General features: G+C 33.2%; 1 protein-coding gene and 1 pseudogene across 2 annotated transcripts; one reads left to right on the forward strand and one right to left on the reverse strand.

Annotated features, from left to right (window-relative positions):
- The first annotated feature begins 5,039 nt into the window (after window positions 1-5,039).
- Window positions 5,040-6,381, forward strand: LOC18102662 (uncharacterized; annotated as a pseudogene).
- Window positions 6,382-6,960: 579 nt separating this feature from the next.
- Window positions 6,961-15,031, reverse strand: LOC7464565 (E3 ubiquitin-protein ligase RGLG4). 2 transcript variants are annotated; one of them, XM_024610618.2, is made up of 12 exons: window positions 14,870-15,031; window positions 14,092-14,417; window positions 10,196-10,280; window positions 9,795-9,935; window positions 9,582-9,695; window positions 9,324-9,421; window positions 9,139-9,218; window positions 8,185-8,290; window positions 7,950-8,077; window positions 7,506-7,629; window positions 7,350-7,406; window positions 6,961-7,268 (listed from the first exon to the last, which is right to left on the reverse strand). In XM_024610618.2, the coding sequence occupies exons 2-12, from the start codon at window positions 14,407-14,409 to the stop codon at window positions 7,185-7,187; spliced, it is 1,335 nt and encodes a 444-aa protein (XP_024466386.2). In that variant the 5' UTR covers window positions 14,410-14,417; window positions 14,870-15,031; the 3' UTR covers window positions 6,961-7,184. The 2 variants fall into 2 exon arrangements, with proteins under 2 accessions (XP_024466386.2, XP_002316157.4); XM_002316121.4 differs by lacking the exon at window positions 14,870-15,031 and adding an exon at window positions 14,672-14,836.
- Window positions 15,032-17,654: the final 2,623 nt, after the last annotated feature.

A 17,654-nucleotide genomic window follows, 5' to 3' on the forward strand; every position in this document is an offset into this window, starting at 1 on the left:
CGTAGGAGTGTTACATAAGAAAAGGTCACGAAAGGTTACTAATGTACAAGAATCGATTCTTAAAAGATGCATGGCATTACTCTTGTTGAAAGGCAATGGTATATATATATATAGTCCAGAGAGAATATAATATGTATATCAATTGTGTAATTCAGGCACTACGTATATTGTGCTGCATATATATATATATAATTAATAATGAATTCAGTACACTTCTAGTTAAAAACACGACTGATATCCATGCTTTTCTTCGTGCATCCTGATTAATAACAATTGTACGTTGATGATGATCACAATTAAAAAAATGACAGGCCTATTTTGCATTATGGCCCAAAGGGTAATGGGTGGAGCCGAAAGTCTTTCCCAAATTAGAGCTACGAATCTATCCCTAATTAATTAACAAGTAAATGTCTAAAATTTTCACCTGAAATCTCTACGTCAAACTGTCAAAGTGGGGGGGAAAGTAGGCTAGTTGGTAAAGTGTTTAATGCAAAAATTATCTCCGAAAACTGCATGCATATACAGGATCAAATTTGATGCAGATCAAGAGCAAGATATATTAAAATAAAGTAAAGGAATTGAAAGATTCAATATCCATGGGGAAAAGGGAGTAAATTAAAGATGTCAAGCCGGCGAAACCATCGTCGATCTTTGTTTGGAATGCGTAAAATAGCACAGATTTGGATTATCAAGGTGGGGAAAACACGATTCGACCTGTGAGCGTTCTTTTAAATTTCTAAATTTTACTTTCGTTGGTCCACATGTGGGTGCATGCCTTCAGTTTAACGTAAACAATCTGGGAATTTGATGGGCCATATGATGGGCCCATGTGAAAATTCTCTGGCCTTCTTTTATTCCCGGATAGAAAGGAACGCTTTTATCATTCAACAGTTGATGACTTGAAGGGGCCCATAATAGAAAATCTACCTGGCACACCGTCACAGCCTAGAACCCTAGACTCTCTTTTTCTTTTTGTTTTTTTTCGCTTTCTTTTCCTGCCATCCAAACTACTTGTCCTTTACTGTTTTATTCTGTTTCTATTAACCTCCCCCTTTGATTCCTTTCCTTTCCTTAAAATATCATTTCCAGACGAGTAAAGACATCCTACCAACTTTAATGATTACAGACCCAAAATCTTTGACTGCTGTCTGATCTCTCTCTTTTCTCTCAAACTCCACCGCAATATCATCGATCGATGTACTCCTTTGGTTCTAACTTCTAATTATATATTCCCCCCATTGATGCAGAAGCATGATCAAAATACATAGCGCAAGGGTTTGATTTGCATGCACACACACTCTTAGCTCCACAGTTTACCATTTTAAGCACAGCAAAACTATATACAATCCAAGCTAGTTCTTTGATCGGCGTGAAATCGAAATATACATGACCAGTAAATTATAGCATGCACGCTAGCTAACTAAGATGACCAAACCCAAATGTCTCTCTAGTTTAATTTGAAGTCCAGTACACCGGGTAATAATTAAAACACAACGGGCCGGAGAAAACATGTAGTTTTTATTAAAACGTAAGCTACTAACTTTGTTGGGAGTTCCAGCTTTCTCTTGTTTGGATGAGTCTTTATGGTTCTTACGCTCAAAGGTGGATGTAATTTGAATTAATTTTTGTGCGACCCAATTAAATTGAGAAAGAGAGAGATGTAGGGTTTCAAGGGTCTTTTGCCGAAAGATCCTTTTACATTCTTTACTAGCCACACTCCACAATATTCATCACGTATTAACATAGATATAGTAGCTAGCTTCACTTAAGAACCTTGTCAACCTTGTATGTGAATTAATATGCATGAACAAGAAGCTTTTGATTAGCATAAAAGAGATTCCGAATTCTTCTTTTTCACCAATGGGATTGCGAAAATATGGTAGCTAGCTAGACGCTCCTACATGTAAAAGAAAAGGAAAAAGCAACTTGATCCATCAAGTTCTAACTAGAAGTTATAGTACCCACATTTTGATTCTCATATACAGTTACGTAGCTTGCCATATACCACATGGGTTTGATTCATTCTTTATTAATATAGTTGTGTTTCTTTATTTCAGTTGTTTTTTTCCTTTCTCAAGAATGATAGACAGTAGTGTTGTTATGTTAAATGGACTCTAAAGCCAGGCAACCTTTCATACGATCTAATTAATTAAGCAACAGAATTTTTAGATTTATTTATAAAATTTTATTAATGGACTCATGAATAAAAATAATATATCAGAAAAATTTTCGTCGGTGATTTATGGTATGCCAGTAATAATTTTATAGATGCATTTACTGACGAACAAAGCGCGAAAAAAAAAATTTGCTTCATTCTGTCGGTACTTCCATCGCTGATTATACAAAAAAAAACTATGTCATTCCATCGATGAATTTGACATGTAATCGTCAAACAGACCGTATGTTATTCTGTAGGTGAGTAAACAGGGGCAGTGACATTTACAATATTTTTTTTCCAACTCTTTGTAATATACTGATAGACTATGTCCGTCGGTAACCCCTGTCAGTAATAATTTAAAAACATATATTTTTAAAAAATCTATTAAACAGAAACAATAAAAATTAAAAAAAAATTCAAATATTTATTATAAATTTAAATATTTACAAATTCAAATACAATTAATCTAAAATTGAGGTGCTGAAGGAGGAGGAGGAGGAGACCTATGTCTCAGGTGCCTATTCTTGATCGGCTCCTGATGACTCATGGTTGTCAGAAGCGCTCTAGCAGCGATTTTGTTCATACAACATGCTATTGACTATTTTCTAGGTATCTATATAAATTAAAGAATTAAGGTATCATAAATCATTTATGTTTTAAAAAAAAAACGGCAGCACATTTTCTATATGGAAGACTACCTAAATTTTTTAAAACTACAAATACACAACAATTTAAATTGGACCGTCACAAACCAGTTGATTTTATTTCAATCCATGTTAATCGAATAATTTTAATTATATTAATTTAACCAGATTTTCAATTAACTTTGCTAAGGTCATTTGTGAAATGATTATAAGAGGTTAATATTAACACATTCTACCCTAACCATACTCTTTAATATGAAACACATATTCATTGAGGAAATACTTGTTATAGCACTTCACTTGCCTTTTAAGATCCAGACTTAATAAATTCAAAGTAAAACTAGTATTCTCTCTCAATTGATAAATCTAGTACATAAATTATATCTTCATCACAGTTAAGGGGAAATGTGTAATGAAATTAAGTATCCCGAGAGATAAGAATAATTAACTAGTCCTTACTTGTGTTCTGAACCACATGAAAAATTGTTTATCTTGTAATCGAAAGATTTGGGATTCAGTCAACCGTGAGTTTTCGACTAATAAAAATTGATGATGTTACCTATGAGAAATTCATCAATTTATCAATTTATGATAGCATAAGAGATAAATTATTCGAAAGTAACAACATATGGAGAATTTTACCTACTGAATAAAAGGTCTTAGTTCATCGCAGTTTATTATTTATAAATTAAATATTATAGACAGATTTAAATCTACCGGTAATTATATCTGTAAAAATTACTTGTTATTGTATTTTTTGGTTATTTTTTATCTTTTTTTTTTAATTATAATTCTCTCAATATATATTTAAAAAAATATTTTTATTGGTGTGTACCGATGAACATTGCAACGGCATGTTCAATCAGGAAAATTCACTATAATTTACTAATGGGATATTTCTAGCGATGTGTTATTTATATTTGTTAATTTTTTGATACGCTGTGAAATAATGCAACGGGAAACACAAGGGCAAAGAGATCATGGATCGATGCCTGGGGGTGATGTATTGGTGGATTGTAACAGTAGAGCCTAGAGATGGCAGTTAGCGATCCATAAAGAATAAAGAGAAAGGGATTCCAAGATGTCGGCTCTAAATCTAGCTTCCATTTTAGTCTGTGCATACAAAAGACAAATGTTCGATTCTTCTTCCATTACACGTAACATATACGAGGTGTAGCTTTCATGGTATAGCTGCCTATGGTTTTGAATGCGTTGTCATGACCTCGTCCATCCTTTTCTCCCATGCCCAAGGAATAGCGCTTTGCCAAACTTGGACCCCTCACGTCACAGCTGAGATTTGAAAGGGACCATTTCCATTTTTCCACAAGAAGTAGCAGCTTGAGAGAGAACGGCAAATGGACAAAGCAATCTTGTTAGGGTATCTAGTCAATGTAATGATCTCTGGTAATAATGAGAAGCTACTCGAAAAATCTGATCATTCTTGGATAATTGTAGCTAGCTATTCCGGAGTAGAAGAATCCCCAACAAACAAAATACATTATTCTTCAACAAATAAATAAATAAAATGCCGTGTGTGTGAGATGATCGGCTATCTAGCTATATAGCGCACGGCAAAGTGAAAATTGAGCTCCGCGGGCGTTGTGTGTTTTCAAGAATGAACCCTGTTTAATTTAACGGGTAAAAAAAGAAAATTGGATCTATCTGCATTCAGATCATGTTTAACCCTTTTAAATTATCTAGTCAGCTTGTACTGTTGAAGGTTCGAAACTGGTAATTAATTAACATCGCGGTCCATTCTACATTTTTATTTGAAGGTAGGGCAGAGGAGTGGTGGTTATTATGGCCCTCGATCGGGAATATATTTCTCCATCCAGTACTACAGGTTAACGGGGATTTCTCTCTTTTTTAAAAAAAACACTCTTTCATTAGGAGGTTCGGATCACAATGAGTCCTGATTACTCTCCATCATTACTGAATTCCCAGTTCAAATCGAGATCTCTTGCCATATTTACTAATTTGATTATTTTTTATTTTTTTATTCGTTTAATACGTTGATATTAAAAATAATTTTAAAAAAATAATAATAAAATATTATTTTAATATATTTCTAAATAAAATATATTTTAAAAAATAACCTGTATCTCATTATTAAAAATAAACAATTTTCAATATACCTGTGTTAGCCCAAAAGTGATTTTATCATCCAACAATTCTGGCCCATAAGTTAGGTGACATGTTTGCTGGCCATTATACCTTGCCCAAAAGTACCAAAGGAAAATCTTGAGAAAATACGGGCCCAAACTAAATCACGCTTCTGGGCCTCCCTATCTTTGCTTCAAACTGCAAGGGCCAGCCCCAGATAGAATCACTCGTTAAGTTGAAGCTTCACCCAGGGGAAGATGTCGATACTGTGGAAGAAGAGCGAGGCCTGGAGGTGGATAGTGAGGATGACAAGAGACTCAAAGCCATTCTTCTTCGCATTCGCTGCATGATGCGGTGTCGTTCCAGGTGTGATTGGGTATTTCGTGATGCAAACCACCAACTCCCGCAACCCCGAGCTCGAAGCCCGCCTCCGTTAGAACGCGCGTCCCGATTCCCCTGTACGTACGTTATATATATATCTTGAATCACCGTTGATTTTCTCCATAAAAACGTTTGATCTGCAGATTTTTGGGCATGGCCCGCTATTTGTGATTATTGACATATCTTAATTCCTGATTATTTTGTTAACTTGGTTATTTCAAGAATCTGACTCTGACTCTGATGCTATATTTTTAAGTAGTTTAGCATCGAATGCTAGAAAATAATATATGAAAAGTACGTTAATCACTCATAGATATCAAGAGGAAGAATGGAAGGGCGGTAAAGCTTCTGAAGGATACCTCAATTAGCATAGAGTTGCAGACTAGTCACTGGATACTTTATCTTGGTTAAGCTTCCAAATTTCAATATATGGCAGATGGATTTCACAGGTAAGGCCACTTCTAACTGAAGTCATCTTTTGGTAATCACAGGAATGAAAGTGCATGGCAGTGACCTCAGAGTAGCTGCTTTAGATACTTAGGTTAGTTCCTCTTTAATTTCTGTCTCATATCCTAGAGTTAAGATTGCCCCAAAATCTTGGGTCATGGTTAATAATTATCACCCTTTTGATCTTCAAATGGAAGTACATGTTGACAAATTTTGTTCGCTCGAATTTCTCAATCAGATGATGGGTAAAGTTAATCGAGAGAGACTGGCAGAATACCTTGGCGAGCTGCAGCGGAAAGAGGATACAAACGATCGCTATGTAGCTGCTCTAAGAGGGGAGACATTTACAAGAAACCCATATGTAAGGATTCAGTCAATACCCAAGCGGAATAACACTGAAGCTGACAAGGAGCAGAACCTTGATAACGATCAAAGGAAGCAGATTAGTTGATGGTTCTTGCTGATGTGACCCTTTCTATATTTGGTATATTAATGTCATGGCAGCACAAGAAATGCAAAGTGGTCCCTTTCCTTCTTGTTACGCAACAGCTTGTAGCCTGTGTTTTATTTGGAATATTTCTGCTTTGGTATGGTTTTTTCATACCCGCTGGGAATGACAGCAATTATCTCATATTATAATGTTTCTAATTTGCTTTTGGTTTTGCATCTTGAACCCAAAATGCTTCTCAGCTATTTGCAGTTTCTTGGTAGTTCATGAAGATGATGTCAGTGCCTAGGCTTGATTCCAGGCCTGGCATACGAGGCTTGGGAAGAAGTGACATGTTTTATGCACAAGTGCATCATTTATAAGTTTTTATCGGTGGATACTATAGTTAAGCATACAGGATACGATAATAGGACTCATCGTAATCGCATCGGAACGAAAGGTAAGTCATTGATGAATTTCTGACATTGCTTACTTCTATTCCTGTTAATTTTAAAGTTCAATGATGGCAGGGAAGTTGATTGAGACAGAAATTCATACAACTTTAGGCTAAAAGCATTTTGGGCACCTTCTTAACTTCGGGTCAATTTTGCTAATGAGCAGCTGTTTCCCTTTCGAAAAGCCCTTGCAACCCCTTGAATTTGCAGATGATCAGTGTAACCCTGGGGCTAACTCCAGTATTGGAGTTGAGAAGGAGGTTAAAGACGTGCAGGGGTGGCTTTTGACTTGGCGAATCGCTTCCCAAAGCCGTAAATTATATTCTAAATTACTTACAGATGAAGTGATTCCACAAGCTAAATTTTGCAGCATAGCAAATATACATCATTCTCAACCGTTAAAATAAGTTCTGCATCAACTTTAGAAACAGAACAAGATACAGAGCGAAGAAATCTGACTCTGCCTTCACACTCAAACACACGCTCATGCGCATACACACAAACACGCACTAAAAGAAAGCAAGAGAACCACATGTACAGTTCAAGATACAATTCCCTTGATCCAGTCGTTAAGCAAACAGCCTGATACGGCTGGTGATTGGCCGGCGGCATATAGGGCAACTGGATACTCTAGATCCACAGTCTCTACAAGTCTACAACCAAGCAACGGTATTAGTATCGTAACAAAAAGGTTAAGCAAAAACAAAGCTGGCAATGTTTATGTGGCAGCTCACCATGTGCCCACAGCCGAAGGCCAAGTCCTTTCTATTAGTCAGACAAATAGGGCAGGCCTATAATCAAATTGAAAAACACATTTCAAAGTTATAAATTATAGACGAGCTACAATGTTCCAGACAAAAAGACAGCATTACACGAGATTATTTTCAAACCTGGGTTCTTTCATCCAAGACCGGAGAAGAAACATGGGTTGGTTCACGATCTAGCACTGGACGACGAGAATAAGGAACTGGAGGAGGGCGTGGTACGATTTTCTTTGCTTGTCCCATGGAACGTCTTTTATCCAAAGGCCATTTAAATATATGAGACAACACGTAAAAACAAATGGATGGTATGCAGAACAAAGTGGCCAGTGCATTAGGAATGCTGGGAAACGTAAAAATGGAAATCCTTCCATTGCTGTTTTCTCTTTGAAATTGAAAGGGCAAGCCAACCAATATTTTCCATACCCAGATTCAAAACTAAGACGTGCTGACCAGTTTTAGAATTGGCTCCCCTGCTGAAGGCCTTTATTTTGAAATTTTCAAACGTTTTCAAATGCTGGCAAAGCTGTGTTAAAAAAATGGAGCAGTGAATAAACAAGTTTATCAACCTACCCGATAATACCAAACTCAACAGCTGCTTTATACTGGAGGGGAATCTCCATCAGAGCGGCTAGAGCAAAAGCTGTTTCTTTCTCGGAGATGGTTGCATTTTTTGACATAATTGCAGTGAAATTAACGAACTGCACACAATTCAGAAACAAGTTGATAAAGTGCTAGATCGTATAATAAATTAAATCACAATGTTGGATGGCATTCGAAATTAACATTCATTTTGTTATCACTATACCTGAAAATTGTCAAATTCACGTGCTGGGAGTTTGTCATCAAATCTTTTCATGTCTTCCCAAGGTCCATCACCAACTCCAACAAGAATTATCGAAAGTGGGTATGAACTGTTTAAGAATATCATAAGGTTACACATTGTAATTGCTTTTCATAAAAGAAATGGCAACACATTTCAGAATAAACACAACTCCATTTTCTGGCATTGTTAGAATCCGATGATGAAAATCATTAGATTCAACTTTACATCCACTTACTGTTGATACAGGCTGACTGGCATGTTAGGGAACACAAAACAGGTAAACTCAGTGCAATAAAGTTATGAATAACTGACTGTGGAGGAGAACATGAAGCAATCATTCTGCATCCTCGATGTTCTGTGTGGACTTTGAGTGTTTTTCACATACAAATGCAATATCGAGCTGGCATGACACAAACAAATAACTGGATAACAATCTGGTTATGACGCAAGATAATCTGTATACTTACTAGGATCTAAAAGTAGATTGTTGACCCCTTATGATTCATTTGATAGTTTACAAGTGATTGACATCGCAAAATGGGATCACCTCTCAATAAATAAAGACAGTCATCAGTTGACCACCTTCTTTTTATGCATCTGCCAAAGTCATGTACATATCTATCTAGGCAAGTCATGTAACAATAGCAGGTCAAGTATAGTAGTCTGTGAAGTGGAATGTCATGGCCATTCTAGTGGCAATGAAAAGTAAGTTTATCAAGCAGCTGCTAATGATTAGCAACCCTATTCCATAACCAGCATAACACCAAATGTAAATGGGCTGGCACCCGAAGCGCACCAAGAAAGTGACAGTTCTAATAAGAACCTAAGTTCGTCATTTTAATTAGATGAAAGTTATAGTATGACACTAGGATATATTTTCTATGAATGTTAGTCTGAGCAAGTTTAAATGATTTGCATTTATCTGTAAGGCTCGACCTTGCATCGACAATTGCCTTGATTGTTTGCTCTTCTTGTGGACTCATTTCTCCATCGCCTGTATCCACACTTCTTGTGACCTTCACAGAAAAAGAGACTGTTACTTTGATTCCCTATGCATCCATCCATACAGAAACAAACACATGCAAGCATGCAGAAAAGGAGAGAGGGTTTTGAATTCAAACCTGGCCATCTGCAATGATGAGCAATACATGATATTGGCCTCCACTTTTTTCCACAATGTCAATTGCAGCCTCAATCACCGGTCCATACGAAGTCGGCCCTTAAAACCAAAACATATATCGGTGAAGATTTTTGTGGCTTGAGAAATAAGTAAAACACAAGAATCTTTGTAGAAGTAATGTTCAACCATGGGTCTAATTAAGAAAACTAAGGAACTGATAAAAGACCAAATTCCAACGTCAAATAAGCAAGGAACAAACCTGAAAGTCGCAAGTTTGGAACAATCTTTTTGTAGCATGCCAAGACTTCTTCAAAACCATGGCAAGGTGAATGATCACTGTGAAAGCTAAACACCTCTTGATCATGAGTGGTGGCTGTATAGATAAAAAGAAAAATCAAATCAACAGCTGAGTTATAAGGTGCAAAACTAGAAACAACATTGTTAGAATTCAACTTCCAGGGACTGAACCTACCATCACCAAAGCCAAAACAAGGAATTAAGTTGTCTTCATCAAAAGGAGCCATCGTCTTTCCAATAATAGAGATGGCTTTCTCATATGGATTAGGTGTGTCTCCGATGGCATGAAGGCTACGATTATTGAACGAGACTTTGCCTTTAAAATGAAAATCAACAATTGACATCCATGAGAGACAAACCAATTCAAAGGAACAGAAAACACGAGGATATAATTGAACCATTCTGCTATATTATTAGATTGCCGCCCCCTTAGGTTTCTAAAGATTGGTTTTTCGACTCTGAATACTTATTTCAACTTCATGGAAGTCTCAAAATCCAAATTCCTGAATAACTGATAAAGCAAAACACAAATTTTATGGTACAAATCGACGATGTGATTAGTTCACTTGCACATACCTGTCCATTCATTGCTTTTAGTGAAATCAATTCCAACAACGAGATTCGATGATTCCAGTCCAGCTTCCCTCAAGGCTGTCGTAACCTGTAAAAGAGGGGGGGAGCCTGTTAGTAGTAGACTGCGAGAATTCAACCGAGTAGCCATATTTTTATCTATACTGAAGCAACAAACTTCTGTTATTGAAATTACGCACGTTGCTAGCAAATGATTTCCATGCATAATCAACAAAGCAATACCTAACGTTAACAATTTAATGCTATAACACATGACGAGCGTTTGCAGAAGGTTTACAAAAAGCTCTGCGTATTTGAAGTTGCAACTTGCACCTCACCCCTTGAACCATTAACTCGACTAATGGATTTTTAAAATTAAGGTATATATTGGTCAAATTAAAGAATAAAATCTGAAATATAAATTTAAGATAAAATACAAGGACCATATTAATTTCCATCCCAATTTATTTATTTAATTTTGGTCAAACTGAACAGTCGACAAAAGCACAGCAGGGTCCCGAAACCCAGTAGAGTTGACTCGGTCATTTGCTTCTGTTAATCAAAACAGCAGTCGTCCACGTGGATCACGTGAACACGTTTACATTTTTCTTTGAATGATTTTCTTTTTACAGATACCGATCTAAAATGACTAGAATAGTTTATAAATAGATTGGAATTGAGTATAAATAATAAGGCTAAAGATGATTTTTGAGCATCAAATCTGAAATTTATTTTTTCATAGTTAATAAAAAAATACAATAATTCTACTGTTATATATATAATCTTAAAAAATAAATAAAAATATTAAGAAAATATAATCTTAATATATTTTTAATTGTAAAACACTTTTACTAACCACTTTACATTATATTATTGAACACACATTGAAACTTGGTTCACGTTGAAATTGAATCCAGCTCCCGTTCCCAAGGTGCAGGCTTTGGAGAAATCTTTGTACGAAGCTCACTTAACATAAGCTTATTCATATAAATTAAGCGATAATTACCATGAAAACATTGTAGAACTCGTCGAGTCTTGAGTGTGGACTCGTGTGAGAATCGATAACTTATTGCAAGAGATAAAACTTATGATTTCCATTAAATTTTTAAGTTTCGATCATTGAAAATGAAAATGAGTTGCAGTTTTTTTTTAGGATAAATTACAATAATTTCCATTAAATTTATAATAATAATAAAAATAATAATTTAAAATATGAAGATATTATAACAACCACCATGAGAAACATAGAATTATGCATGCTAAAAATATTAAAAGCATTTTAAATAGAAGGATGAGGTTTTTATAATATTTATTTGAACGTGAGGGGTGTGGGGTTGTATAGGGCTGTTTGGAAGTTATAGTTGTGTTGATTTTCAAAGTGTTTTTCATGTTAAAATACATTAAAATAATATTTTTAAATTTTATAAAATATATATTTGAAATCAGTGCATCAAAACAATCCAAAATATATAAAAAAAAATATTTAATAATTTTTTTTTAATTTTTACAAACGTGGATCGCCCGCATTTTCAAATACTGTCTAAATTAAAAAAAAAATTACGGTGTTAGTAGTTTTATGATACTTCAAGATATTTTTGTAATTTACCTTAGTTTTTGTACTATATTAATATTCAAATTGAACGTGAATGATAAGGTGTGAGTCTCGTGAATTTTAAACGACTGACTTCTCCTATAATAATAGCTGTCACGTGTGTTTATAGAAAAAAAAATTGAATGAGAAATCTGTCTGTAAAACATTAGTAGAAAAGAAAAGAAAAATAGATGAAATTTGAGAATAAAACGGACTATTTTAATTATGTAGCCTGTTTTTTTATAAAAAAAATCACTCATTCAATTATTATTTTTTATTATTAATGTGGTGTCTAGGCCAACTTACACGTACCTTGACTAATCTCACGGATTCTAAAGTTAATAATCATGTAAATTTCTAATAATACTAGAGTTTATAAAATTTAAACTAGTAATATTTAAAGAACAAATCTAGAAACTGATTAGTTAAATTATATCCCTCGAGATTCAGTCAGTCAATTACTTGAAAACCTTCAATAGTGCCTGGGGTCACCAATAATACTTGATGATTGAAAAAACTTGCTTTTCTTTATTATCTTATCTAACTTTCACGTTTCCATTGAGAAGAAGACACCGTGTTGACGACGTGATGACCAAAAACGCGTTAGCTTTATTGCCAGTGGTTGGCAATAATGGCCCCTCTCTTCTCTCAGGGAATCATGACATGTGGAGTGTATACTTTCTTTCTTGTTTCATAATTGACAATTTCAACTTCGATTTTTATGAATTCATATCGAATGTTTCAGTGAATATTTGTTAGGAATTTGATTAATATTTGATTAAATGATGTTATAAATAACAAGAATTTATAAAAAAATTAATTTTATATTTTTATAAATTTAAAAACACTTTTAAATCACATATAAATATAATTTCAAATGTAAAAATAAACTATACATATGATTATATCTTTCTTTTTCTTTGTTTTAAAAAATTGTATTCTCACCGTGATAATTTGAAGTTGTTTTGATGATTTAGGACTGTTTAGAAATGTGGTTAGATTATTTTTTTTAATGTTTTATTATTTTAATGTGTTTATTTAAAAATAAAAATATATATTATTTTAATATATTTTTAAAGTTATGTTTATTTTTGCTTTTTAAAAAAATTAAATTTTTTTATTTTTTATTTGTTTTAAATTAATATTTTTTTAATATTTTCATATTATTTTAATTTGTTGGTGTTAAAATATTTTAAAAAAACTAAAAATAAATTATTTTAATATATTTTCAAACAAAAAAAACTTTAAAAAATCACACTTCTAAATATCCCATAAAAAAACACATGGAAATCAAAGGATTAAAAAAAAACATGTTTCGTGAGTGTCTGCGTGTGTTCCATGAACCTGTATATCTTAGGAGTGTTTATCCTTGGCCGTTTGGCGCCGGAAAAAAAAGAGGTTAAGATTAACGAAAAAAAATCAGAAAAAATAAATAACGAGTTATTTTTCAATTTATTAAAAAATAACAATATAGCTATCACTTTTTTAAAAAAAAAAATTAACATGATTTTTCTTTTCAGTCCTTTCAAAAAAATTCGCTCTTATGTGGCTTTGTTGGATGTTATCGGTTTGAATAAAATGACAGTATTTTACAAACAAAATGTCAAATAAATACCTATTTTCTTCGATTTGAAAATTTTCATTGGAATAGCATTTCAAATTTCAACTTAAGTTTCTAACACTTTTGAATTTTTTTAAAATTGTTTTAATGTATTAATATAAAAAATAATTATTAAAAAATAAAAAATATATTTTAATATATTTTTAATAAAAAATACTTTAAAAAACACCTACAGCTACTTTATTCCTTTATAATCCAAGCGGGAAAAAAAAGAAGGAAAGTTGGCGTCTGGACCACACTAACAGTACTGTCGTGACTTTGTTTAACAGAAAAAATAAAAAATAAAAGCACCTTGCGATATTTTGACTGGTCGGATATCACTTTTCCATTATTATTTTATCTTTTTCCATGGAGCATTGTAATATTTTTTTAGAATAAGAAGCAAGTAGTATTTGAAAAGCAAACGAAACGGCATGGAGTGGAGTGGAGAGTGCGAATTGATAAGAAGATTCCCCTGAGATTCCATCAGGGAAAAGTCAAATCAGACAAATTGACTAAGATCGCAACGGCTAACCAGACAAATTTTCCGCAAGTCATCAAGAAATTAATATCCATTCTCTTATCGAATAATATGTGTGTGTGTGTGTAGTTTGCTCAATAAGTGGAAAATTATCTATCCTGAATGAAAATTACCAGCAAGGCTTCCAAGAAAATGAAAGAAAATAATTAAAGAGGATGATTGGCACGTACCTGTTCTAGGGAAGAAAAATTATCAGGGATGAAACTATATTTCTGCTTGATGGATTGCTTCTTCTCCAATTTGGAACCACCCTTTGCTTGACTGGTTCCCTTTGCTTGACTGCTAGTATCACTACCAGTGGCTCTAGCAGTATTACTCAGTGACGATGATGGCTCCTTGGACATTATTCTAGGATGATGCGGATACGGATACGAGGTCGAAGACGAAGGTGAAGATATTCCTCTTGTAACTATGTTACTATTTCCGCTGCTCCTACCACGGCTATAACCTCTCTGATTAGACTTGGCGTGTGAAAATACCCCACCCATATCATCTTCTTCATTCAAGAAAGGGGCGAGATGAAAGAAAATATAGAGTAAAAAAAATGTTAGTTTGCAGGAAAGATCGTGGAAGCAACAGGTTAGTGGATTGTTATCAGGAGAGAATTGATGCTGTGTGCATATACTAAAGAAAGAAATCAAAAGGAGTTAATTAACTTGCTTGTGGCGTTTAATGGGCAGATGCTTAAAGGAGCAAAGGATTCAAAAGATTGCGTGGAAAAAATGAAAGGCACGAGATGCTTCTAATTACCAGGGGAAAGGGAAAGCCAAAACAAGTGCTATTAATTTCCCTGGGTTTTCCACTTTTATTTCACAGACGACACTCTCTAGCAAATTCTGAGCGCTGCTGGGCAGTAGCTGTTGGATAAGCTAACTCCACAGCACGGTGTACATATATATAGCATGATACATACCAAATAAATAAATAAATAAATAAAAAACGACATACGGGTCAGTTCACACGGTAGGACTAGTACAGCGTGGGACTGCGAGTTTGGATAGGCGATCGCACGTGGCGCTTTTTTTCCGGCAGGGGAGAGGCGAGACTCGGCAGTTCTAGCTGCTGATAGATCAGAAAACTGGTAACACCATCAATACCTATGAAAAAACCATGAAATTAGGTTAGGAAAAAAAAAAGTCAAGAGTCGTAGTTAATTGCGGAGGGGTAATTACATTGGAAAGTCCCTGTACTTAGTTGATTGGGTTCATTGAGTCCCTGTACTTCTAAATTGATGGATTTTGTCCCTCTACTTTTAATTACGACTGAAACACCTATCTCCGTTTCTTACAGGTGATCAGTTGATGAAAATCGCAGCAAATAAACGACATATGTTCCTACTGTCTTGTCTGACACAACGGTCATTTAAAAGAGCATTTTATTCAATTGTGAGTCGGTTCCAGGCTTCCAGCCTTTCAGGGCTGTTCTCTGCATTTCTATCGTGTTCAATTTTTTAATATATCATGTTGTTCGAATTTTTCATCTAATTTGACATGATTATATATTTCAATATCCTAAGAAAAACGCATACGAGCTATACAGGAGATGTATTTTTTATTTTTTTATAATAAAAAAATTATTTCTTAAAATTTTAATGGTTCGATTAATTTTGATTTTTTTTATTTCTTGTAATATTTTGAATGATTCTTTCTAATACATCCTTATCTCAAGTGCATTTTTTAATTGAAATATATAGTTTTTTTTTAGTTTAGAAAAAAAAAAACTAACATAGTGGTAAATTGGAGAGTTAAATACTATATAATAATATAATAAACACAATTAAAAAAATACAAGGTATTTCAAACCACTTTATCCTCTAAATGTTCAAATCAAGTAAAATCAAAGCGACACGAAAAATGGGGTTTGACGAAGGGTACAATGTAATTAAAAAAAATCAAGGCTACAGGGACTTAATTCATCAAGTTAAAAGTAGAAGGACAATTAATTAAATCTACTAATTAGTACGAGGACTAAGTTATCAGCCATTGTGCTTTCTCAATCCAAGTCATATTCAAGATGCCCTTTCTCATGATATAAATCATCTCTTAATATATATATTTTTTTCTAAAAACTATTTTATTTCTAAAAAATTATTTTTAATATTAATATATCAAAAATATATAAAAAATAAATTATTTTTTTAAAGAAAAAATAAAGTTTGGCCACCCCGTTTGGAACGCAATACCGCACGGGGGGTCATCTCATTCTTTCCACGTGTAGAACTTTAAATGTATTGCACAAAGCCGTCAGCCCATCATGGTATTCGTATTGTTGCACTGGCCAGGCTAGAAGGTTAGATAGAAGCAACGATTGTTTTGGTCCATTTAATTGGATCCAGTTATCTATAACTATTTTTTATTTTTTTTAACATCCTGGCTGCTGACCCGTGCTGTTACGTGACGATTTTAAAATTTTATTTTTATTTAATTATCAGGTAATTAGTATATATTCTTAAAAAAAATTAATTATTTACATATAAAGAGAGAAAAATATTTTTCAAGTCAAGATTTCATTTGCTTATAAATGCAATTTTTTTTTTGTAATTAACGTGGGTGTTCGGGTTAGTTTGCGCGTACCTCGACTAATCTCACGGACCCTGAAGTTAATGTCCATCTAAATCTTCAGTGGTCATCATATTATCAACCACATGATTCGAACTTGAGATCACAGGGAGAGCAAACCCCTTTAATTTCAAGTTTACTACTGGACCACCTAGTAAATAGGTTATGGATGTAATTTCTTGTTTTGATAAGAAGCGTGCATTTTTTACAGGCAGTGTGATTTTTTGAATGATAACCTGGCACGGTTAAAATAAATCTAAATTAAGACTTGCTATATTTATTTTTCCTGTCGAGTAAACAGGCTTTGGATCGTGGGTATAAGGATGAGCTTTTAAGACTTTTAATGGTATTTGTTAATAAGGATCCTTGAAAGAGAAGAGAGGGACAACAAATACCAACCTAGAGATGCTGGTTCCCGTGACATGATTATGCAACAAAAAAAATAAATTTGAAAATTTTCAGTCATGGGCTAGATAAATTCAGAGTTATTTGGAGTTTATTTGAAAAAATAAATTTGAAAATTTTCAGTCATGGGCTAGATAAATTCAGAGTTATTTGGGGTTTATTTGAAAATTATATAGTTTTTTTTTTACTTTGAATATTTGATTTAGAATTGAATTATCATAAACTACAAGTCATCTAAATATCCAGCTTCTAATAATAATGAATGAAACCACCAATAAAAATTCTTTTAAACTCTTTTACAAGAAAGAGATTGCTATAATGTACATTAGAGTGCTATTTAATTTATCTTATTTTTTATGTATTGTAGTGTCATGGCCCATTATTTTATTGGGAAATAACATGTAAAACATTCTATTTATAATTTTTAAAAATTATATAAAAAAATATCAATTTATCTCATAAATAATATCATGTATATTTTTAGGCTAATTTTAGTAGTTTATTTGATTAAATCCTTACTTGATTGTTTAAACTGTAATACCCTTGATTAATTAAATTTAATATCTCAAATTTTAAAATTTATTTTTAATTAAATTACATTTGATTAATTATCTTACTTGAATATATAACAAATAGTCATTAAATTTCCTGACTCATGTATAAATCATTGTCCAGTATAAAATAAAATAAAATAAAATAATCAATTTAATTTATTATTATTTTAATAATTAATTAATTTATATTTAAAAAAATATACGATATCCAACAAT

Source organism: Populus trichocarpa, chromosome 10, assembly GCF_000002775.5.
Source record: "Populus trichocarpa isolate Nisqually-1 chromosome 10, P.trichocarpa_v4.1, whole genome shotgun sequence".
Lineage (NCBI taxonomy): Eukaryota > Viridiplantae > Streptophyta > Magnoliopsida > Malpighiales > Salicaceae > Populus > Populus trichocarpa.